The sequence below is a fragment of the Loxodonta africana genome, chromosome 6, assembly GCF_030014295.1.
Source record: "Loxodonta africana isolate mLoxAfr1 chromosome 6, mLoxAfr1.hap2, whole genome shotgun sequence".
Lineage (NCBI taxonomy): Eukaryota > Metazoa > Chordata > Mammalia > Proboscidea > Elephantidae > Loxodonta > Loxodonta africana.
In genome coordinates this window covers 14,973,489-14,999,006 of record NC_087347.1, presented here as the reverse complement: position 1 = coordinate 14,999,006, position 25,518 = coordinate 14,973,489, and the positions used below count along the sequence as shown (strand labels likewise).

Sequence of the window (25,518 nt, the reverse complement as noted above, 5' to 3'; positions counted from 1 at the left end):
AAATGAAGAGATAAAGAACTCAACCAAGCACCAACTGGAATAAGAAACTGACAAAGAACAAAAAGCAGGGAGAGATTCAGAGTGGAGGCCCCCTATTTCAGCTAATGTGGCTCAGATTTGCTATCTTGGACTTCTCAGCCCCTGAGATCAGTGAACAGAGAGTATAGAAGGGTAGTTTTACAGAGCTCCCAGCAGGAGTCAGGGAACCTGGTAACCAGCAATGCACACTTTCCCACCCCCCACCGTTCTTCCCCCTGCTTGGCCTCTGCCGCTTCCTGGCTCGCCTGTGGAGGCGTTGACTCCATGCCCCTTGAATTCACCCTGTCCACACCAGCCAGCTCTTTCAGTGCCATTTTTTTTGTTGCTTTTTTCAGCCTCTTTTGGTTTCTTCTCTCTCTCTCTCACCTCCTTCCCCTCCATTCTCTTGAACACTTGGCTCTGTGTGCCATCTCTGCTTCTTCTTGACAGTCTGTGAAGTGCCGGTACAGGTACACTGGGGAACCGCTTCCCAGGTCTATACCACCACACCAGTGAGATCCCTGAGGGTATTTTTGTTTGTTTCTTTGTTTTTCATTTTTGTTTTTCTTCATTTCTCGGTTTCTCGTCTCTCTCTACTTTCCTTCTTTTCCTGTCTCGTGAATACCTGGTGCTGTGTGCCCTCTCAGCCCCTTCTAGACAGGCTGTGCATTGCCTAGTGGCTTGGGAACCACTTGCTTGGTCCACGCTGCCAAGCCAGTGGGGTCCCTTGGGAATTTTTTTTTTCTTGATTTCTTCTCTCTCTACCATCTTTCACTTCTTTTCTCCTGAACACCTGGCCCCATGTGCCATCTCTTCTCCTTCTAGGTGGGCTGTGCAGTGCCACGCCACTGAGGAGTCACTTCCCCAGTCTGCATCACCACACCACTTGTGCCCCTTGGGAATTTTTTTTCTTTGCTCAATTGCTTGTAAAAAATTGACAATCATGGAAAAGGCAGACAACATCTTGGAAAAGACAAAACAACAAAAGAATTCAGGAAAATAATACAGGAACAAAATGTCAAAATAAATTCACAACTAGAAATCATACAAAAACAGCAATTAGAAATAAAAAGGAAAAAAAAAACAGAAAGATTTCAGAAATGGACAGTGTCATAGAAAGGCTGAGGAGCAGGTTTGAAACAATGGAAGACACGATCAACAAATTGAAGAGAAATACTTGGATACCATTTTGTTTGAGGAAAAGTCAGAGAAAAGAACAAAGAAAAATGAAGAAACCCTGAGAATGATGTGGGATACAATCAAAAGCAAAAATTCACGAGTGATCAGATTTCCAGAACAGGGAGAGAAAATGGAAAACACAGAGAGGATCATTGAAGAATTGCTGGCAGAAAACTTCCCTAATGTAATGAAAAATGAAAAGTTGACCATACGAGAAGCTTAATAAACCCCAAATAGGATAGACCCCCAATAGAAAATCACCAAGGCACATCATAATCACACTTGCTAAAACCAAAGATAAAGAATACTTAGAGCAGCTTGAGAAAACAAATAGTTACATACAGAGGGGAAACAATAAGACAAAGCTATGATTACTTGGCAGAAACCATGCAGGCAAGAAGGCAATGGGATGACATATATAAAACCTTGAAAAAAAATTGCCAACCAAGAATAACATATACTGCAAAACATTAGCTGAAATGTGATGGTGAAATCAGGACTTTTCCAGATAAACAGAAATTAAGGGAATATGTGAAAACTAAACCAAACTTACAAGAATTATTAAAGGGAGTCCTTTGGTTTGAGAACAAAAAACATCAGATGATAGCCTGAAACTAGGACACAAGACCACATCAGCCAGATACTAACCTAGGTAATGAACTCTCAAGGATTAATCAAAACTAAAAGATTTACAACAGGGAACCAGAGAGGCTAATCTATAAATAACAATGTCAGAACAATAAAAGAGGGAATAAACGAAGGCAAGGCGATACCAAGTAATAAGACTGGTTCAAACTTAGGAAGATAAGGATAAATTTCAAGGTAACCACAGAGAAAGTTAACAAACCTACTCATCAAAATAAAAAAGAAGAAACATAAAGTCTCATTAAACACAAAATCTACAAAAACAAAAGAAATGAAAAACCGCAAATGGAAGAAATTCAGGCCAGGAGAGTAAGAGAAACAAAGTAAACATCAGCACCACAAAAAAAGCACTACAAAATGACAGCAATAAACTCACCCAAAAAACCAAAACTCACACCTGTCAATAATTACACTGAACATATATGGCTTAAATGCACCCACAAAGAGAGAGTGACAGAAAGGATAAAAAATCAGGATCCATCAATACGCTGTCTACAAGAGACACACCTTAGAAACAAAGACATAAATTTATTAAAGAGCAAAGGATGAAAAAATATATCAAGCAAACAGCTACCAGAAAAGAGCAGGAGTGGCAGTATTAATCTAAGATAAGACAGACTTTAAAACAAAATCCACCATAAAAGACAAAGAAGGGCATTATATAATGATTAAAGGGACAATCTATCGTGAAGACTTAACCATAATAAACATCTACACATCCAATGACAGGGCTCCAAAATACACAAACTGTGACAGCACTGAAAAGAGAAATTGACAGTTCCGCAATAATAGTAGGAGACTTCAACACACCACTCTCAGGAAAGGACAGAACTAGAAAGAAACTTAACAAAGATACAGGAGATCAAAAGGTGACAATCAGCCAACCTGACCTCACAGGTATACGTAGAACACTCCACCCAACAGCTGCAAAATATGCATTCTTTTCCAATACTCATGGAACATTCTCTAGAATAGACTTCATCTTAGGCCACAGAGCAACCCTCAACAAAATCCAAAACATTGAGATAATATAAAATATCTTCTCTGATCACAATACTATGAAAATAGAATTTAACAACAAGAAGAGCAAGGAAAAAAATCAATTATATGGAAACTGAATAACACCGTGCTTAAAAACTGCTGTGTAATAGAAGAATTCAAAGGTAGAATCAAAAAATTCCTAGAATCAAATAAGAATGAAAACACATCATTCCAAAACCTTTGGGACACAGCAAAGGAGTGGTCAGAGGTCAATTTATAGCAATAGATGCATATATCAAAAAAGAAAGAAAGGGACAAAATCAAAACATTAGCTACACAACTCTAACAAATAGAGAACAGCAAAAGAAGCCTGCAGCCACCAGAAGAAAGGAAATAATAAAGATCAGAGCAGAAATAAATGAAATAGAGAATAGAAAAAAACAGTGGAAAGAATCAGCAAAACCAGTAGTTGGTTCTTTGAAATGATCAACAAAATCCACAAACCACTGGCAAAACTGACAAAAGAAAAACGGGAGAGGACACAAATAACCCAAATAAGAAATGAAATGGGGGACATTACAACAGACCCAACTGAAATAAAAAGGATCATGACAGAGTACTATGAAAAACTATACTCCGGCAAATTTGAAAACCTAGAGGAAATGGACAAATTTCTAGAAACACACTACCTACTCAGACTAACACAAAATGATGTTGAGAATCTGAACAGTCCCATAACCAGAGAAGAGATTAAAAAGGTAATTAAAAAAAAAAAAACCTCCCAACTAAAAAAAAAAAAAGCCCTGTCCTAGATGGCGTCACTGGAGAATTCTACCAAACATTCAGAAAAGAGCTTAAACCAGTACTCCTCAAACTATTTCAGAACATAGAAAAAGAAGGGATACTTCCAAATTCATGCTACAAAGCCAGCATAACCCTAATACCAAAACCAGACAAAAACACCACAAAAAAAGAAAACTACAGACCAATATCTCTCATGAGTATAGATGCAAAAATTCTCGACAAAATTCTAGCCAATAGAATTCAGCATCATATCAAAAAAATAATACACCACAACCAAGTGGGATGCATACCAGGTATGCAAGGGATGATTCAACATTAGAAAATCAATCAAAGTAATCTACCACATAAATAAGATAAATAAAAGAAACACATAATCATTTCAGTCAATGCAGAAAAGGCATTCAACAAAGTCCAACAGCTATTCCTGATAAAAACTCTTAATAAAATAGGTATAGAAGGGAAATTCCTCAACATAATAATAAAGGGGATCTATTTTTTTTATATACGTAATAATAAAGGGGATCTATACAAAACCAACAACCAACATCATTCTTAATGGACAGAGACTGAAAACATTTCCCTTGAGAACAGGAACAAGACAAGGATGCCCTTTATCACTACTCCTATTTAATATTGTTCTGGTAAAGAGCAATAAAACAAGAAAGAAGAAATAAATGGCATCTAAATTGGTAAGGAAGACGTAAAACTGTCGTTATTTGCAGATGATATACTATACATAAAAAAAAATAGAAAACCCAAAAGACTCCACAAGAAAACTACTGAAACTAATAGATTCAGTGGAGAAGCAGCATTCAAGATAAACGTACAAAAATCAGTTGGATTCCTATACACCAATAAATGGAAAAATGAAAAGGAAATCAGGAAAACAATACCATTTATAATAGCCCCTAAAAAAATAAAATACTTAGAAATAAATCTAACCAGGGATGTCAAAGACCTATACAAAGAAAACTACAAAATACTACTGCAAGAAACTAAAAGACATCTACAAAAATGGAAAAACATACCATGCTCATGGATAGGTAGACTCAACATTGTGAAAATGTCAATTCTACCCAAAGCAATCTACAAATACAATCCAGTCCGACCCAAATACCAACAGCATTCTTTAAAGAGATGGAAAAACTAATCATTAACTTTATATGGAAAGGGAAGAGGCCCCAGATAAGTAAAACACTATTGAAGAAGAAAAGAAAAGTAGGAGGACTTGCACTATGTGACCTCAGAACCTACTACATAGCTACAGTACTCAAAACAGCCTGGTACTGGTACAACAACAGATACATTGACCAATAGAACAGAATTGAAAATCCAGATGTGAATCCATCCACGTATGGTCAACTGCTCTTCAAAGGGGCCCAAAAGTCCATCAGATGGGGAAAAGACAGTCTTTTTAACAAATGATGCTGGCAAAACTGGATTTCATCTGCAAAAAAAATGCAGCAGGACCCATACCTCACACCATCACAAAAAACTAATTCAAAATGTATCAAAGACCTAAATACAAAACGAAAAATGATAATGATCATAGAAGAAAAAATAGGATCAACGCTAGAGGCCCTTGTAAATGGCATTAACAGGATATAAACCATAACTAACAACACACAAACTCCAGAAGATAAGCTAGATAACTGGGATCTTCTAAAAATTAAACACTTAGGCTCATCAAAAGAGTATAAAGAGAACCTACAGACTGGGAAAAAAAATGGGGGGCTGTGACAAATCCAGCAAAAATCTAATCTCTAAAATCTACAGGAAAATCCAATACCTCTACAACAAAAAGACAATCCAGTTAAAAAATGGACAGAGGAAATGAACAGACACTTCACCAAAGAAGACTTTCACGAAGCTAACAGACACATGAGGAAATGTTTGCAATCAGTAGCCAATAAAAAAATGCAAATCAAAACCACAATGACACCATCTCACCCCAGCATTACTGGCACGAATCAAAAAAACAGAAAATAACAAATCCTGGATAGGCTGTAGAGAGATTGGAAATCTTAGGCACTGCTGGAGGGACTGCAAAATGATACAACCATTTTGGAAAACGATAGGGCACTTCCTTAGAAAGCTAGAAATAGAAATACCATATGACCCAGCAATCCTGCTCCTAGGAATACATCCTCGAGAAGTAAGAGTTGTCACACAAATAGACATATGCACACACTATGTTCAGTGCAGCATTGTTCACAATAGCAAACAGATGGTGTCATGGATTGAATTGCGTCCCCCCAAAATATCTGTCAACTTGGCTAGGTCATGATTCTTGGTACTGTATGATCGTCTACCATTTTGTCATCTGATGCAATTTCCCTATGTGTTGTAAATCCTATCACTATGATGTAATGAGATGGATTAGTGGCAGTTATATTGATGAGATCTATAAGTTTAGATAGTGTTTTAAGCCAATCTGTTTTGAGATATAAAAGAGAGAAGCGAGCAAAAAGACATGGGGACCTCATACTACCAACAAAGCAGTGTTGGGAGCAGAGCCTGTCCTTTGGACCTGAGGTTCCTGCACTGAGATGCTCCCAGACCCAGGGAAGACTGATGCATCACAAGGGCCTTCCTCCAGAGACGATAGAGAGAGAAAGCCTTTCCCTGGAGCTGATGCCCTGGATTTGGATTTCCTAGCCTACTAGACTGTGAGAGAATAAACTTCTGTTTGTTAAAGCCATCCACCTGTGGTATTTCTGTTACGGCAGCACTAGATGACTAAGACAGAAAAAACCAGATGCCCATCAACAGATGAATGTGTAAACAAACTGTGGTACATACACACAATAGAGTAGTACACAACAATAAAGAACAATGACGAATCTGTGAAGCATCTCACAACACGGTTGAATCTGGAGGGCATTATGTTGAATGAAATAAGTCAATCACAAAAGGACAAATATTGTAGGAGACTACTACTATAAAAACTCATGAAAAGGTTTACACTCAAAAAGAACAATCTTTGATGGTTATGAGGGAGGGGAGGGATGAGGATGGAAAAATACTAAATAGACAATAGATAAGTGGTAACTTAGGTGAAGGGTAAGACAATACACAATACTGGGAAAGCCAAAGATTAGACAGGCCCATAAAACAAAACGAGACTAAAGGCGCAGGCCAGCCCAGGGGCAAGGACTAGAAGGCAGGAGGGGACAGGAAAGTTGGTAATAGGGAACCCAAGGTTGAAAAGGGAGAGTGTTGACATGTCATGGGGTTGTTAATCAATGTTGTAAAACAATATGTGTACTATTTGTTTAATGAGAAGCTAGTTCTGTAACCTTCATCTAAAATACAATAATAATAAATAAATAAATAAAATAGACTTAACAGATTAAATTAAAGAAGCCCAATGGTAATATTGTTGTTGTTTGGTTGTCAGGTGCCATCAGGTCGATACCGACTCATAGGGACCCCATGCACAACAGAACGAAATGCTGCCTAGTCCTGCTCCATACTCACAATTGTTGTTACGCTTGAATCCATTGTTGCTGCCACTATGTCAATTCATCTTGTTGAGGGTCTTCTTCTTTTTCTCCGACCCTCTACTTTATCAAGCATGATGTGCTTCTCCAGGGACTGATCCCTGCTGATAACATGTCCAAAGTATGTGAGATGTAGTCTTGCCATCCTTGCTTCTAAGGAGCATTCTAGTTGTACTTCTTCCAAGATAGATTTATTCATACTTTTGGCAGTCCATGGTATATCCAATATTCTTCACCAACACCACAATTCAAAGGTGTCAATTCTTCTTTGGTTTTCCTTATCCATTGTCCAGCTTTCGAATGCATATGAGGCAATTGAAAACACCATGGCTTGGGTCAGGCGAACCTTAGTCCTCAAGGTGACATCTTTGCTTTTCAACACTTTACAGAGGACTTTTGCAGCAGATTTGCCCACTGCAGTGCGTCTTTCGATTTCTTGGCTGCTGCTTTTGTGGGTATTGATCATGGATCCAAGTAAAATGAAATCCTTGACAACCTCAATCTTTTCTCCGTTTTTCATAGTGTTGCTGATCGGTCCAGTTGTAAGGATTTTTATTTTCTTTTTGTTGAGGTGTAATCCATACTGAAGGCTATGGTCTTTGATCTTCATCAGTGAGTGCTTCATTTTCAGAAAGCAAGGTTGTGTCATCTTTATGACACAGGTTGTTAATAAGTCTTTCTCCAAGCCTGATACTGCATTCTTCTTCATATAGTTCAGTTTCTCGGATTATTTGCTCAACATACAGATTGAATAGGTGTGGTGAAAGGGTACAATCCTGACACACACCTTTCTTGACTTTAAACCACTAGGTATCCCCTCGTTCTGTTTAAACAACTGCCCCTTCATCCATGTACAGATTCTTCATGAGCATAATTAAGTGTTCCAGAATTCCGATTCTCCAAAATGTTGTCCGTAATTTGTTATGATCCTCACAGTCAAATGCCTTAGCATAGTCGGTAAAACACAAGTAAACATCTTTCTGGTATTTTCTGCTCTCAGGCAGGATCTATCTGACATCAGCAGTGGTAATAGAGGGTGTTTATATTTTTAGGGGAGCCCTGGTGGCACAGTGGTAAAGAGCTCAGCTGCTAACCAAAAGGTCAGTAGTTCGAATCCACCAGCTGCTCCTTGGAAACCCTATGGAACAGTTCTTTGCTGTCCTATAGGGTCATTATGAGTCGGAATCGACTCAATGGCAACGGGTTTTTTTGTATATTCTGAGTATTTGCTTTACAAGTCTTATTTATTATCTCCACAACAAACTGAACAAATTAGAAACTGTGATTCAATTTTGGAATTGTCTTCTGTGAAAGCATTTAGAAGTAAATAGGATTCTCATTTACTTTTTGTTGTTAGTGTGGTTTAAATTTATCGCTTCCTAAAAGTAGGAAGCTGGAATTGATGACATCTCAAGGTGCAGCCCTTCCTGCCATTCTAAGAGACAATAATAATAATAATTCTTTACCACCTTGGTATCTTTATAGGTCTGATTCCAACCCACACACCCAGCTTGTGATTTATGCCATTTTTTATTATGGGTTACCCAGTAACCCTGGATTGACACATGATCTTTTTGAAAAAGAGGCTGATAAATAAAATATAGGTCTGACTAGCTGTTTGATCTAGGCAAAGTCACTTCATCACTACAAGTCTCAGTTTTCTTATTTTAAAAATAGATATACTACATGTCTGTGGGTGGACTTCAACCTCCAACCTTTCGGTTAGCGACCAAGCACGTTGATCGACACAGTGGCAGCAACAATGGGGTTAAATACAGCAATGATTGTGAGGATGGTGCAGGACTGGACAGTGTTTTGTTCCGTTGTGCATAGGGCCACTATGAGTCAGAACCGACTCGACGGCACCTAGCAACAACAGCAAACCCAGTAACTCAGCATCTCAGACAACGGCAATTTACTGAACTTGCCATTCAAAGTGTGTACATGCTAGTTCTTTGTTGACCGACTGCAAGTCTGGATTTCTCTTGGCAGCATTTAGAAGATAAACAACTTCTTTTCACTCTTCAGTATTTTGTGGAGAAATCTGCCAGGAGAAATAGGGAATTGCTGGCACCTTCTATTGACCCTTCTCAGCTGTGGGTCCTATGGGTAGGAGTATTTCATTAGCAAAGGAGGCCTACACCCAGCAAAGGCCTCAGTCACTGATGTTCTCCCAGAATCAGCGAAGAGCAGCCCAATGTTACTGAGAAGCTCAAATTGGCCAGAGCTGCCTCTCAACGCAGTAGCTCAGAATTTTGAATCTCTGGCTGTGGTCTCAAAGAATATATAGCTCAATTGGCATAACATAGTTTATAAAGAAAATGTTCCACGTTCTGCTTTGGTGAGTAGCATCTGAGGTTTTAAAAGCTTGTGAGCAGCATCTAAGATAACTCCAGTGGTCTCACCCCATCTGGAGTAATGAAGAATGAAGAAAGCCAAAGACACGAGGGAAAGATTAGTCCAAAGGACTGGTGGACCACAACTACCACAGCCTCCACCAGACTGAGGCCAGCACAACTAGATGCTGCCTGGCAACCACCACTGACTGCTCTGACAGGGATCACAATAGAGGGTCCCAGAAAGAGATGGAGAAAAACATAGAATAAAATTCTAACTCACAGAAAAAAAAAAAAACATACTTCCTGGTCTGACAGAGACTGGAGAAACCCCGAAGAGTATGGCCCCCAGACCTCCTTTTAGCTCAGTAATGATGTCACTCATGAGGTCACCCTTCGGCCAAAGATTAGACAGACCCGTAAAACAAAATGAGACTAAAGGGGTACACCAGCCCAGAGCAAGGGCTAGAAGGCAGGAGAGGACAGGAAAGCTGGTAATGCGGAACCCAGGGTCGAGGAGGGGAGAATGTTGATGTGTCGTAGGGTTGAAAACCAGTGTCACAAAACAATGCATGTACTAATTGTTTAGTGAGAAAGTAGTTTGCTCTGTAAACCTGTACCTAAAGTACAATAAAAAAAATTTTTTTGAGTCCCTGGCTGGTACAAATGGTTATCATGCACTGCTGCCAACCGAAAGGTTGGAGGTTCAAGTCCACCCACAGACAGGTATTATATCTATTTTTAAAATAAGAAAACTGAGACTTGGAGTGGTGAAGTGACTGCCAAGATCAAATAGCTAGTCAGACTTATATTTCACTTGTCAGCCTCTTTTTAAAAAAGATAGGAATCTCAACCCTTTTACTCGAAGTGTCTATGTTATTAAAAGTAACAAGAAGCTAAAACTCCAAGTATAGGGACATTATGATAACTTATCAAATCTTGTTTTTTCCAGGAGCAAAAGGAGACAGGGGAGCCCCAGGCTTGCCTGGCTTGCCTGGCAGGAAAGGGGCAGTGGGAGATGTCGGGCCACGAGGACCCACTGGCCTAGCAGGATTCCCAGGGCCACCAGGTGTCCCAGGTGCAATCATCCCTGGCCAAAAAGGGAATCGAGGCCCACAAGGCTCAAGAGGAAACCCGGGTAGAGTTGACTTTTAAATATGATAAAAGAGCAAAAGTGACATTTGACATCAGAAGCTTTCAATGTTTTCTTCATGTAACCTCATTGCTCCTGTTTCCCTCTGACCTCCATTCCACCGAGACCCACCTGCCCTCACATAGATGCTGTTGAGTTGTTGGTGTTCCTGAGGCAGAAGTTTGAAAAGATTAAACCAAAAGCCCATTGCCATCGAGCTGATTCCAACTCATAGCGACTCTATAGGACCAAGTAGAACTGCCCCATAGGGTTTCCAAAGAGCAGCAGGTAGATTCAAACTGCCAATCTTTTGGTTACCCGCCAAGCTCTTAACCACTGCACTACCAGGGCTCCTTGAAAAGATTAGGAGATACCTAATTAACAAGCCTAAAAGAGAGAGATGCGCCCATTCACCCACTGTTTATTGAGCTGCTATGCGGCAGGTAGTGGGCGGGTCATTGGAGACACAGACCCCTAACAGACCTCCATCAGGGAGAAAGCAGTTCCTACCCTGCCCAGGGTCTTCACTGGCATTATCTCACTCTGTCTTGACTACAATCCCATCACACTCTGCAAGGGAAAGGATGTTTGAGGTAACCATAGGGGCAGAGTTCATGATCACCGATGGGACTCACCAACCTTGCCACTGGCAATACTGATGAACTCTATGAATTCAGGTGAACCTGGTCCACCTGGACCTCCGGGGAGTCCCGTAAAAGGCATAAAAGGAGACAAAGGATTTATGGGCAAGCCTGGCCCCCAAGGTCCACCTGGAACCGTGGGAGACAAAGGGCCACCAGGTCATCCGGTAAGTGCAGGAAATTATTCTGATGGCTTAAACTCTTGTAGATCAGTTGCCAGGATCAGATATGCCTGTAGGCGGCAAAAAATGACCATTTGTGATGCTTCTTTGCACTGTGACTAATGGAAGGCAGAGCCCAGAAGGTTCAGAGAATCAAAGAATGCTCACTGGTATGTCTTATTGTCAGAAATCTTGTTACAATCTCGGTACTTGGTTTCCAGAATTTACCCTATTTTTTATTTTTTTGAAAAATAGGTTATTTGCTCATCGCCAGTCTATAGGTCTTTCTCAGTTCTCCGTGATTCTTTGAAAGTTGCCATCCAATCTCGTGATTATATCTAAAGTTCCCTCAGGACACTGGGGTAGTCTGGAATTTGTGCTCACTTAAATCCTCCTGTGCTCTCCTGGTTGTAGGCTTCCATCTTTGCAGTTGAAAGATAATTCTTCTCGATGGATGTCTCACTGGCTTAATGCTCTTCACAGACCCCTCCTTGCAGGGAACACCTCCCCACCCAAGGGCTAGGTCTTGGCACCAAGCCCTCCTCCCTGGATACCTTTGCCTCAGGAGATTAGAGTAGACCACAGACACCCCAGAGTCCTTGATCAGATGGTTCTGTTTCCTCTTCCTCTTGTTTTAATCTCATACCACCTTATCCAAGCAATAGAACTGTTCCTTCTTTGGTCTTCTGGCTCCAAAGATGGCTTCAAAGACCACTTTTATTATTCTTGGCACTTTTATGTCCTTTAGCTTATTGATCTCGAGCAATTAACATTTTCTTTCCATTCATGTGGACAGTATAGATAGGTAGGTAGGTAGATGGATAGATAGATAGCTGCCACTGAGTTGACTCCATCTCATGATGACCTGATGTACAGCAGTACCAAATGTTGGCAGGTCCTGCATCATCCTCACATCGCTGGAGTGCTAGAGTCCATCATTGCAGCTATTATGCCAATCCATCTCTCCCTCGCCCTGGATCCCTTTGATGATGTGTCTAAAGCAAGCAAGTCAGACAGTGTTGTGTTGTGGTCTGTAAGGTTTTCACTGGCTAATACTTGGGAAGTAAGTCACTAGGCTTTTCTTCCTAGCCTGTCTTAGTCTGGACTTAGTTTCCACTGAAACCTGTCCACCACGGGTGACCCTGCTGGCATTTGAAATACCAGTGACGTAGCTCCCAGCATCACAGCAACACACAAGCCACCACAGTATGATAAACTGACAGACAGGTGGTAGATGGACAGTGTAAGACTAGATTTGATATATATTTTGATGTATAGTCCTTTGGGAAGTCCACTCCCCCTCTCCCCTCTTCCTGTGGCCTCACTTGAGCGTTTCGTGCCTACGAGAGCAATTAGTGTGAACTCACAAGGAGAAAAGGAAGAGCTCCCAAGGAGGAGGCACGTCCCCAGTCAGATCCCTGCATCCTTGCCAAACCAACCTGTCGAAAACTCTCCTGACAGCCCGGGCACACTCCCAGCCCTGGGCACTTTACTTCTCTTACTTCCACCCTGACTAAGCAGTTGCCTTTCTGTCAGCTCTGACTCATGGTGATCCCATGTGTGTCAGACAGAACTTGACTCATGGTGATCCCATGTGTGTCAGACAGAACTTGACTCATGGTGATCCCATGTGTGTCAGACAGAACTTGACTCATGGTGATCCCATGTGTGTCAGACAGAACTTGACTCGTGGTGATCCCATGTGTGTCAGACAGAACTTGACTCGTGGTGATCCCATGTGTGTCAGACAGAACTTGACTCGTGGTGATCCCATGTGTGTCAGACAGAACTTGACTCGTGGTGATCCCATGTGTGTCAGACAGAACTTGACTCGTGGTGATCCCATGTGTGTCAGACAGAACTTGACTCATGGTGATCCCATGTGTGTCAGACAGAACTTGACTCATGGTGATCCCATGTGTGTCAGACAGAACTTGACTCATGGTGATCCCATGTGTGTCAGACAGAACTTGACTCATGGTGATCCCATGTGTGTCAGACAGAACTTGACTCATGGTGATCCCATGTGTGTCAGACAGAACTTGACTCATGGTGATCCCATGTGTGTCAGACAGAACTTGACTCATGGTGATCCCATGTGTGTCAGACAGAACTTGACTCATGGTGATCCCATGTGTGTCAGACAGAACTGTGCTCCACAGGGTTGTCAATGGCAGATTTTTTGGAAATAGATCACCAGGACTTTCTTCCAAGGTACCTCTGGCTGGACTCAAACTTCCCACCTTTCTGTCAGCAGCCGAGCATGTTAATCATCTGCACCACCCAGCGACTTCACCACCCTGACCAGGAGAAATTTGTAACTCTGCTACCTTTGTTAGAAGGGTCCTTGGGTGCTACAACTCAGTAATGGCTCCGTTGTCTTTGCAAGAATTATCAATATGAATTTTAATTTTCATTCTGAAAGTCTGGTTACTGATCTTTGCTAAAAGATCACCGAATATTGAGCAGTTCCATTTAAGATACAGAATAATGCGTGCAGTACTAACACAACATACATCACCATTGAAAAGTACGTGTCTTCTAAAATTAATGGTGGTTTTTATTTTTATTCGGAAACCCTGGTGGCGTAGTGGTTAAGTGCTACAGCTGCTAAGCAAAGGGTCGGCAGTTCGAATCCGCCAGGTGCTCCTTGGAAACTCTATGGGGCAGTTCTAGTCTGTCCTATGGGGTAGCTATGAGTCAGAATTGACTCGGCGGCACTGGGTTTTTTTTTTTGTTTGTTTGTTTTATTTTTATTTATTGCCGATGATAGTCCTAGGGAGCAGTTTAGAGGCAGAGGGAGTATAGCCAGGTGGAACTCTGGAATAACAAGTAAAAATGATGCCTGTCAAATTCAGCACATACTCACCCAGCAAATAGTGTATCCTACTTGCTTTCAAGAAAACATCAGTGGATATTGTAAATTTGTAAAATTTGCCTGTGGTTCTGCTCCCTTTTATTTGAAATATAGGGACCACCAGGCACGCCAGGTCTCCCAGGGCTCAGAGGTGATCCCGGGTTCCGTGGATTTCCGGGCATGCAAGGTATGGTTTTTGTGTACTGCTCTTTGGTTACAAACACAATTATTGAAATTCACAAACCTTTTTGAATTTGTTTTACCATGTGCATGTGTTACTTTTATAATTTAAAAAAAAAATGGAAAAGTCTAAAAGAATGTTCACCAAACTGGTAGTGGGGGAGATTGTGTAAAGTTTTATGTACATATTTATGCATTTGTACTTTTACGGGACAAATGTATTACATTTTTATCAGAAAAAAACCTGTAACTTCTGAGTTTTTAAGTTTAAAATATTCACAGACATAAATTTAAGCTTCGGATTTCAGAAAATAGTTCTGAAGCTTTTCCATTAGTGCCATGACCTTGAATCGAGGTTTAAGTGTCTGATTCATTGTCTTAGCTGGTTCATTCCTCAGGTATTATCCTCTGTATGGCAGGACTTCTATTATCACAGACTCTAGAGATTTTTTTTTTTTCTTCTAGAGATGCCAAATAAGATATTCAGTTCCTCTCTTACATTTCAGAATAAGACCTTCAGCTGGCACGACTAAAGAGTTCGCACTTCATTACTTGGGAATTTTTAATCCCCAAGGGGAAATACATTGAGGCTTCTTCTGGTGTTTCTGAGTAAATAATAACGTATTCCTCAAGTTCTGACAATTTATAACTTAATTGCCAGTTGGCTTTCGATTCTATAATTACTTCATTGTATTTATTCTTTTAATATGTAGTATTGACGTCTTGCTAAGTAATCAAATACATTGTCTGTGCTATTTCAAGATTCTTTAAAATAGAATATTTCTCCAAATCATTGGCTCCTGGTAACCTTCTTTTATTCCTATCAAAGACTCTGTTGGGAGATAAACCGTACCACTCTGTTAGTTTATATCAAAGCAGTTATTTTGTGTTTACTCTCATGAGCACTGAGAAGAGAAATTGCTGCCGGTGGACTATTTGTAAAGCTAGGGTAGTACCCTGAGAAAGTGGATAACCCTGATAACCAAGCAACATAATTCACCAGGAGGGTGCTAAAATAAGTTTTCACATGGCTTCTTATTTTACCTTAATTATTAAATTGACTGATTTCTGAACTCAGAAAAAGCCAGCTTTAGAAGCCCTTTCCTTTCAAAACGAAAATACAAGTTCTTAATGCTTACATTCCTACCTTCGTGTGTATTTCTTTACAGACTGATTAGACATGACTGATTGGGTCCAGATGAAATGCCAAGACCCACACAAACATAACAGAGTTGTAGCCATTGGCACAGTACCCCGTCTAGTCGTGACTTCCAGGATCTGTCCTTAGAGTCTGTTGTCAACCTAAAGAACTGGGAAACCCAGTTTTCATATTGTCTTTTTTTTTTTTTTTTTTTTAAGGAGAGAAGGGAAATCCAGGATATCTGGGATTGGTTGGGCCTCCAGGACCAGTTGGGCCTCCAGGACCACCTGGTAAATATTGTTCCTTACTATCATTTTCCAGGAGCCCTGGTGGCACAGTGATTAAGCGCTACAGCTGCTAACCAAAAGGTCAACTGTTCGAATCCCCCAGCCACTCCTTGGAAACCCTCTGGAGCAGTTCTGCTCTGTCCTGTTGGGTTGCTGTGAATCGGAATTAACTCGACAGCAAAGGATTTGTTTGGTTATCATTCTCCATGACAAAATGGTAACTCATCAATGAAACCTTTGTCATCTTCTTATGTTTATGTCAATAGGTGTACATGGAGATCCTGGCACACTTAAGATCATCTCCCTTCCAGGAAGCCCAGGGCCTCCTGGCCCACCTGGAGGACCAGGGATGCAAGGAGAGCCTGGGCCACCAGGACCACCAGGAAACCTAGGTGAGGAACTGGCAGCCTTCAGCTGGACCACTAGTAAATGGTTGAACCAATACACCTGTAAAGTGCCTTGGAAGCAAATGATAAAATTTCACAGAAAATGTTTAAACATTATAGCATTTTCTTACAATCAGGCTTAAGACTAAGTTCATTTTACCCTTGACCAGGAGATAAAAGACCTTGGAATCTATTAAAAACTGTTGTGCGTAGCATAAACTTAAATATAAACGTTTTAGGGCACTATATTTTTTTATTTAGTGAAAAGGATTATGTCTGCCTTCTTTAACAACTGTCAGTCTTGGAGCTCTAACTGTTTCTAAAGGGTTCCATAGATACACCTGAGTTCTTTCAAGTTATAATTTTCTGACACTTTCTATAGCATGTGGAAAAGTAGCAAATGCAAATGGATGCTTATTATCATGGAATCTTTTACTGGTCCTTGGACATTGAACTAACCCTGTTTTATAAGCTTACCATATTGTAGTAGACTTCTGAATGAAACTGATAAGCTCCAAGTTTGCCTGAATCAACTGGGAGATGAGAGGGTTGTTACTTATCACCTTCCTCAATACATGAGTGGAGTGAATTCTGAAAGTATATAAATCAAAACAACAGCACTGTTTTAAACTGATGTATTCATATATTCATAGTTCCTTTTTGAAGGTTTTTTTTCTGAAAGTGGGGTTAATAAATTGGGTGACCAACCATCCCAGTTTGCCCAGGACTAAAGGGTTTCCCAGGATACAGGACTTCCATTGCTGAAATTGATAAAGTCTAGGTAAGCCGGGATGGTTGGCCACCCTAGCTTCCATCCTATACGAACAAGTCAGTGACATGTTGGTTTTTGTCTAGGACCCTGTGGGCCAAGAGGTGAACCAGGCAAGGATGGAAAACCTGGAACTCCTGGACCAGCTGGAGAAAAAGGCAACAAAGGTTCTAAAGGAGAAGAAGGTAAACACTTGGCTTGTTTCCTTTACCGAAGCAGCGTTGCTTCAGTACATAGACGAGTCTTGTTTGAGTACATGGCTACAAGAGTAATCTGGGTGTTTCAGTCTTCATTGTTCAGATCATGCCAAAAACCAGGGCCAAATGTTCACTTGGAAAAAAGATAAGAGTGGGGAGAATTCAGAGGAGGCTGAAAATAATAATAATAATAATATTGGGGCTTTCAAAAATCCTTGTGAAATGCACTGACTTTTGAGTCAGGACTAAACTGGGACCCTGCCTGACTCCCACGGCATGGTTTGTGTGTGACCAATATGAGTGACGTCACCCTTGAGGCTGTAGGACAAGAGTCCAAGCATCTCTGCTGTCTCTACTTTTCCTTAGCACCCTCAGGGACTATGGCCCACTTTGGATCGGGGTGGGGGTCAGTGCATTGGTGGCAGAAGAGGGTGGTAGGGTGGTGGTGCTGGTAAGGCAATGCAAATGGCATAAATAATAACTATTCAGGGAAGAAAGGGAGAGAAAGCAGCAGGCGGAAGGGGAGAGAGGAGAACTCACTGGTCCTCATTTAGAAAGTGACAAATGTGTATTAGCTTACTACAACTGCAGAGAAAAAACTGACTCTAAAAACCATTTACTTCATTCTTATGTCATGTAAGAGGAAGACTTATGTCATTACAATAAAAACTGCCTTTTCTGCTATTATGTACCTTTCCAATTGATGAAAAACTTTCAAGTTTGCACCATTAGAGAAGAATTTTCAGTGGTTTTTGTGATTATTGGATTTATCAAAACCATAAGTAACCTTTTTATTATCCACTATGATAGAGTTTAGGTAGGAGCCCCTGGGTGGCACAGATGGTTAAGCTCTCAGCTACTAACTAAAAGGTTGGCAGTTCAAATCCGCCCAGAAGTGCCTCGGAAAAAAGGCCTGGTGATCTACTTCCAAAAAATCACAACCACTGAAAACCCTGTGTAGCACAGTTCTACTCTGAAACTCAGGAGTCACCATGAGTTGGAATCGACTCCATGGCAACTGGTTTGGTTTTTGTTATTTTTTTGTAATAGAGTTTCAAATTATAGCTACTTGATATGATTTGATCCCCCACCACCCGCATTGCGGGGGGACACATTTATTTATTCATAAGAGACGTATATAAAACCAGATGCAGTCCACTGTGCTAGGCATCACAAGGGAATGCAAATATAAAGAAGACCTGAGCCTGTCCCAACAGCTCCTAATAAGATGTACAGAAGTGTTTATGATAATACCACTTGTGTGATAAACAAGTCAGCATTTAATATTGTTTGATCATTTGATAAATCACTCTGCTCAAGGACTCCTTGTTACATTTGAGACGTAATAGAGGTACATAAACATTTAGATTAGTGCTTTGGAAAAAAACAACTTTGACATTTTTCGAGATGTGAGGCTCCTTGTTGCAACGCTGATAATGTGCTTTTTAAAGGGCCACCTGGATCAGATGGATTGCCAGGTTTAAAGGGACGACCAGGAGACAGTGGACCACCTGCAACTGGGACATCAATGAGAGGCTTTATCTTCACTCGACACAGCCAAACAGCAGCAGTTCCTTCATGTCCAGAAGGGACAGAGCCTCTCTACAGTGGTTTTTCTCTCCTTTTTGTACAAGGAAACGAACGAGCCCATGGACAAGACCTTGGTAATGTCCCAGTTCTGGTTTTCAGTCATTTTGTTCTGTATACAGATGGTTACTTTTTCAGCATGCCGTACTTTCCTCTGAAGTGAAGTGTAAATAACCTTGAATATCTTCCAGCACTTTTCTAAAGAGAGAAATACAACAACGCTGGCCTCATGTCTGATTTTCCTTCTGGAATGTAAATATCTGGAAGATCCTGCTTGTGAATGCCTGTCTAATCTGTCCTGTCCGAAACAACTTTCAATTAAACCACCTGTCTCCTTTTTTAATCTTGAAAGTAGCGTCATTTCTAAAGCTCTGTCTAGTCATTAGCTATTATGTACATATGAATAACTGGGAATGTTGTTGTTGTTAGTTATTGTCAAGTTGATTCTGACTCATAGTGACCACATAGTTTAAAGGAAAGATATTGTCCCAGCCAACCTATAAACACCCATTGCCATTGAGTTGATTCCGACTCATAGCAACCCTATAGGACACAGTAGAACTGCCCCATAGCGTTTCCAAGGCTGCAAATCTTTACGGAAGCAGACTGCCACATCTTTCTTCTGCAGAGCAGCTGATGGGTTCAGACTGCCAACCTTTCAGTTAGCATCTGAGTGCTTAACCACTGTGCAACCAGGGCTCCCTAAGCCAACCCCTAATTCTAAACTGATTAGAAAAGTCCATGGAAAGTATTAAGGGTGGGAGAAGGGAGATTTGCCTATTGGACCTTTGATTTCTATCATTATTGAAACTTTTCCATACCACATTTTGGAAATAACTCTTTTGTGTTGTCTTTTTTTTTTTTGTACCCAGTGTTTGCCATAGGTCGTGTTTAAATTAGCCTCTATCTGGTAATGATACCCAAAATCATTGTAATTACTAAAAGAGATCCCCAATCTGATGTTTTCTCAGGAACTCTTGGCAGCTGCCTGCAGCGCTTTACCACAATGCCCTTCTTATTCTGTAATATCAATGATGTCTGCAGTTTTGCGTCTCGAAACGATTATTCATACTGGCTGTCAACACCCGCCCTGATGCCAAAGGACATGGCTCCCATTACTGGCAGGGCCCTGGAGCCTTACATCAGCAGGTAAAAATCCATCCCCTTGTTTTGTAATGGGAACAGGTGAGTCACTTAGCTTGTATTGGAATGTGAGACAGCACACCATGGTGCAGAAAGCGGCGATGCCGCCATGTTCTTTGCTTCCTGTTGCAGGTGCACCGTCTGTGAAGGTCCTGCAATTGCCCTAGCTGTTCACAGCCAAACCACCACCATCCCTCCATGCCCTCCGGGCTGGGTTTCTCTCTGGACAGGATTTTCTTTTATAATGGTAAGGAGAAGAGGAACAGCGCATGACCTGTGGAACCTTATATTGAGCAGAGTAAAATGTGGTCCCCAGGAATGGCACTGTCTGACACCGAGAGTACGTACAGTAGGCCTTTGACATTTCCTTGGAAAGCTGCAAATACACTTTTTTATATTTTTACTTTCAGTAAGTTGTTTTTTAGGAAAAAATAGACTTCTCAGAATGAGAAAAAAAAAAGAATGAGAGTACTCACAAATTCTAAATAAAGACGGGTGAAGGGGAGTTACCATTTCTTGGTAATGGAGCGCCTGTTTTTTACGGGGTGGCTGCTTCATATGAATCCTCTGTAACCCTTGTGACAACTCTGCAAGGTAACTACTATCGTCTGTGTTTTTACAAAGAAGAAAACTGAAGTGAAGCAATTTCCCCAAACCGTTACAGCTGTTAAATGGCAAAGGTAGAATTTCAGCCCAGGTCTGTCTAAGCCAAAAACTTGGTGCCTTATACTGTGCCCCTGTGATGTTCATATGAAGATGAGAACTAAGAGAAACAGCCTTTTTAAAGTAAAGTCTCTCAACGAGGCTGTCCATGGACTGACCATCTGGGTTGGTGATAGCTGCACACATGTGATTTGCGTTTTCTACAGCACTCTTTGAAGTCCCTGGGTGATGCAAACAGTGCCCTCACCTGCTAACCAAAAGGTGGGTGGTTCAGTTCCACCAAGAGGCACCGAGGAAGAGAGGCCTGGCCATCTACTTCCAAAAAATCAGCCATTCAAAACCTTGTGGAGTGCCAGTCTACTCTGACACACATGGGGTCACCATGAGTCAGAATCGGCTCGACAGCAGCTGGTTTTATAGCATTGTTTATGATGCGTTGCCCCCGCTTCCTTACTCACATTCATTCATTCAATCATTAATTCAGCAAATTACTGTAAACCTGAAATGTGTGGTGATTATTCTAGGCACTGAGGATACCAGCATAAGCCAAACTTCCTGCTGTTATGGAGCTTATATGTTAGCAGGGAAGGTAGACAATAAGGAAGAAGGCAAAATAACAACATCAATATGAGTTCAGGTGGTGATAAGTGCTGTGAAGGAAACCAGACAGGATAAGGTGAGAGATCATGACAGGGATGTGGGCTTTCTGAGGTTGCATTTCAGCAGCCACCTGAATAGCCAGGCAGACCTGGGGAAAAGGAACATTCCAGGCAGAGAGAACAACTTTTACTTCGTTTCTGATGACTGTACCTCATCTTTAGGAGCCCTGGTGATACAATGGTTAAGCACTCCCTGCTAACTGGAAGGTCAGCAGTTGGAACCCACCCATTGGCTCCATGGGAGAAAAGACCTAGTGATCTGCTCCTGTAAAGATGACAGCCTTGGAAACACTATGGGGCAGTTCCCCGCTGTCCTATAGGGTCACTATGAGTCAGAATCGACTCAATGGCACACAACAACAGCACAACAGTATACCTCATCTTGGAAGGTGCCTAGAATCTTAGCAAACACATCGCGGTAGAGTTGATTCTGACTCACAGCAACCCCATGTGTTATAGAGTAGAACTGCTCCTTAGGGTTTTCTTTGCTGTAATCTTTACCAAAACAGATCACCAGGCCTTTCTTCTGTAGTGCATTGGGGTGAGTTCAAACCACCAAACTTTTGGTTAGTAGTTGAGTGCAAACCACTTGTACCACTGGGGGCTGGAGTCTTAGCAAGTCTGGGTAAAGAAAGTGCAAGAAATGGTTTCATGATGAGCAGGGATTTGCCGCTTACAGGAAGTTTAACTTATGCTTTCTGGTTTTGTTTTCTTACATTATTAAAAATTAGAGCATTTAAAATTTGCATACCAATGGACAGAGTTTTTATTCAGGTATCTTTATCGTGATAGTTCACAAGTGCAGGTTCAGAGGGTGCTGGGCAAGCACTGGCCTCCCCTGGCTCCTGCCTGGAAGAATTCCGAGCCAGTCCCTTTCTAGAATGTCACGGAAGAGGAACGTGCAACTACTATTCAAATTCTTACAGTTTCTGGTTGGCTTCTTTAAACCCCGAAAGAATGTTCAGGTAACTTTTCAAAGTTAAGCTTAATCTGATGACCCAACTGCAGAACTATTCAAAGGTTGTCTATGTTAGTTTTGCCTTACCTGTCTGTTGTTGTACTTACATTTAAATCCCGCATACCTACAAAATCCTGTTTAACTTGGCATATTCCCAGCTTGCAAGCATTCTCAAGTCAACAAGTAGCCATGGTATTACATTACTGTACCAATAAATGCAAAATATGTTATTTTGTCATCACTAAACCTATTTAATATCTACAAATGAATTTAATAGTAAGGTGCAGAATAAAATCATTAAATGATTTTCTGGTCTTGGTTTTCTGTACTGAAGGACTTGTGAGTAATACAGACTTCTTAAAGGGTGGGGCTAGTTTTTAAGGATAAAAAGATGGTCCATAAGTTTGCTTCAAGGGCTGTATCTCCTTTATGCTGCTGAAATCTGACTAAAATTATTAAGTATTGGCATAGCTACCTTTTCAGAAATATACTTCTTTCATAAAGGCAGGCATTCCAGTAATAAATTTTAGACAAGCTACAGTGTTCATTAATAAAAGTTAAACTCAGCACGTATTCTCTTTTTATCCGTAAATTAATGAGTTGTTTTGTTTGTTTTTTTTGCTTCAGAAAACCTATTCCATCAACAGTGAAAGCTGGGGAGTTAGAAAGGATAATAAGTCGTTGCCAGGTGTGCATGAAGAGAAGACACTGAAGAAATCATAGAACAGAACTGTTACTTTTCATCTTAAATAAGAAGTAATGACACAGAACTTGCATCTACTTAGGAGTTCTCAAACCAGACCATATGGCACTATGGTGGTTTAGTGCAAAGTTTCAATTTGTTTCTCCATGCAACAGAGTAGTTCTTTTAAGTTAGTTCTGTGATCTTGATCTGTAAAACTGGTGCTGTTTCAAAGTTCCCTGTGGTGAGACAGATTTTCCACAAAATAAATCCACGGAAACTATGTTCCACTTATATCCAATACACTATCCAAATGGTGATTGTGTACCCTTTGAATGCTACAAGTTAAGAGCTATCTGGTCTACCAGATTCCCAACAGTTGCCCTCTTTTGTCCCAGTCTTTAAGGAGTCCTGGTGGTGCAGTGGTTAAAGTGATTGACTGCTAACAAGAGGTCAGTAGTTCAAAACCCACCAGTGGCTTTGTGGGAGAAAGATATGGCAGTCTGCTTCTGGAGAGATTTACAGCCTTGGAAACCCTATGGGGTCCCTACGGGCAGTGGATTTGTTTTTTGGTCATTCCAATCTGTAAGACTCAGGGAGGCTGGATCAGATTTAGATCACCTCTTGCCCTTCCTGAAACTGTAGACCCTGGGAGGGAAGGAGGCAGGGGCAAAAGTACTGGAGCATCACCAATAAAACTGGACTCTTAGACCTGTTTAGTAACCTAAAGCCCAAGGGAGCACAGAGCTGAACTGAGGTTCGTCGGTTTTCTAAGGCACTTTCAAACATACCCAAGACAGAGACCAAAAGGGGGTGTCCTGAATGGAACCATAATAGCCTTGGAAATCCTGTATGGTTTGCTTTGAAGTTTTTTTGTTTGTTTGTTTATTGAGTTCCTTTCGCTGCAGCAATATTGCCTGTTTCCATTGAAAGTGGATAAATTTTTTTACACTTATTTAGTTAATTTTAATAGGATATTTATACAGACATACTCTGAAATGTATCTAACTTTAACCTCTGTTTTACTAGCGCACCCACACAAATAACAAGGGCACTACTCCATGATTCTTTTTTTTTTTTTTTCACTCCATGAAGCATGGACTCTATCCCTCTGTGCCTATAAATGGTGGTGCATACCTGATGTAATTAAGTAGCTCAGTCATTCACGAAACAATTTGAGGCATTTGTTGATTTATCAGACTCTAAATATTTTCTCTTTCTTCTAAATCTTCCGTGTACCCTGGGTGTTCACAGATTTATGTCCTTAGTACTTCTCTAAATTTTCCTTTGCAAAACATGTTTTCCTTTAATGTTGTATGTGTATGCTTACAGACTTCACTGGAAGAGTCCACTGTGTGTAAAAATCTTAATGGAAAAATTGTAGAACTTGGCAGCTGCCTGTCTTAAAAAATGCTTTTCAGTGTGTTCGTGTATTTCCAGGGTTAGTTTCGGTTAATTCATTCAGTTTAACAAGCATCTTGTTCAGTACCAATCCATGTCCCAGGTGCTATGCTAAATTATACGGATCATAAGGGAAAAAGAGAGGAGAGAGACTTGTTCTGATTTCATATTTCAGAAAAGCAGGGCTTTGAACCAGTTGGTTTTGTTTCCACCCGATGCTGAGAATTTGCTTTTCCACCCCAAATATACTGAATCAGAATCTACATTTTAACAAGATCTCCAGGTGATTCTTATGCCAGCAGTATTAGCATGGCCTGGGAACTTGTTAGAAATGCAAATTTGCAGCAAGAGAGTAAAAAAAAAAAAAACTTGTAAAATCCATTGTCCAGTAGGTTCTGACTCATAGCAACCCTATAGGACAGAGTAGAACTGCTCCATACGGTTTCCAAGGAGCAGCTGGTGAATTTGAACTGCTGACCTTTTGGTTAGCAGCTGAGCTCTTAACCACTGCATCACTGGGGCTCCAGAACTGGTTCTAAGCCCTGCAGAAAAGGTAACTTATTTTTTTTCTCTTAAGAATCTCACATATCTGAGTTGCTTCCCCCCCACACACACCTTTTTTTCTTCCTTTGTCAGTGTTCATTATTTCATCATCAGAATTCAGCAGGCTTGGGTAAAGGTTTAAAAATAAGATCTATGGCCCGGGATGGCCCAAGATTTCTAGCTTGTCTTAGGCATCACAGAAGCCAAGGTCTGGACAATGTTAAGAAAACAAAGATCTGTAAAACATTAAAAACCATATTTACTTGAAGATAGGGTGCTTTGAGAAGTCTCAGAGGCCAGGCCTCAAGAGGCAGAGCTCTGAAGACTCTTGACAAACCCAGAAGGAGTTTGTGGTGCTGATATTTAAATTTAGGTCCTGGCTTCTGTCTCTATGGCTTGGCAGGTGAGAATATGACCCCAGAGGACAGCACAGACTGCAGCCATGATTGGCATGCTTCACTGCTCGTGTGATGGTTATCAAACCATTTTTACAATTAAACTCAGAAGTACAATGGTTTATTTAGATTGTTTGCCTAAATTCACCTGACATTTATAGTTTTTGGCTCTTAAAAAAAATCCTACTGTACTAATTGTACTCTCCTGGCATAAAGGGCTACTTGATACCTACAAACCCTCTGTAGGCCAGGAGTCCTCAAAGTGGGCTC

The 25,518-nt window shown here is 40.8% G+C and overlaps 1 protein-coding gene across 1 annotated transcript in view; it reads left to right on the top strand.

Moving 5' to 3' along the window:
* The window catches only part of COL4A3 (collagen type IV alpha 3 chain), a 160,230-nt gene extending 137,100 nt beyond the window's left edge, over positions 1–23,130 (top strand). The window contains exons 42-52 of the mRNA XM_010597674.3: positions 10,419–10,604; positions 11,276–11,406; positions 14,372–14,444; positions 15,797–15,868; positions 16,132–16,257; positions 17,107–17,205; positions 18,669–18,881; positions 19,776–19,953; positions 20,080–20,194; positions 22,062–22,234; positions 22,855–23,130. Of these exons, the coding sequence (XP_010595976.2) occupies positions 10,419–10,604; positions 11,276–11,406; positions 14,372–14,444; positions 15,797–15,868; positions 16,132–16,257; positions 17,107–17,205; positions 18,669–18,881; positions 19,776–19,953; positions 20,080–20,194; positions 22,062–22,234; positions 22,855–22,939 (1,451 nt within the window). The 3' untranslated portion in view covers positions 22,940–23,130. The remainder of the gene's footprint in view (positions 1–10,418; positions 10,605–11,275; positions 11,407–14,371; positions 14,445–15,796; positions 15,869–16,131; positions 16,258–17,106; positions 17,206–18,668; positions 18,882–19,775; positions 19,954–20,079; positions 20,195–22,061; positions 22,235–22,854) is intronic.
* The last annotated feature ends 2,388 nt before the right edge of the window (positions 23,131–25,518 follow it).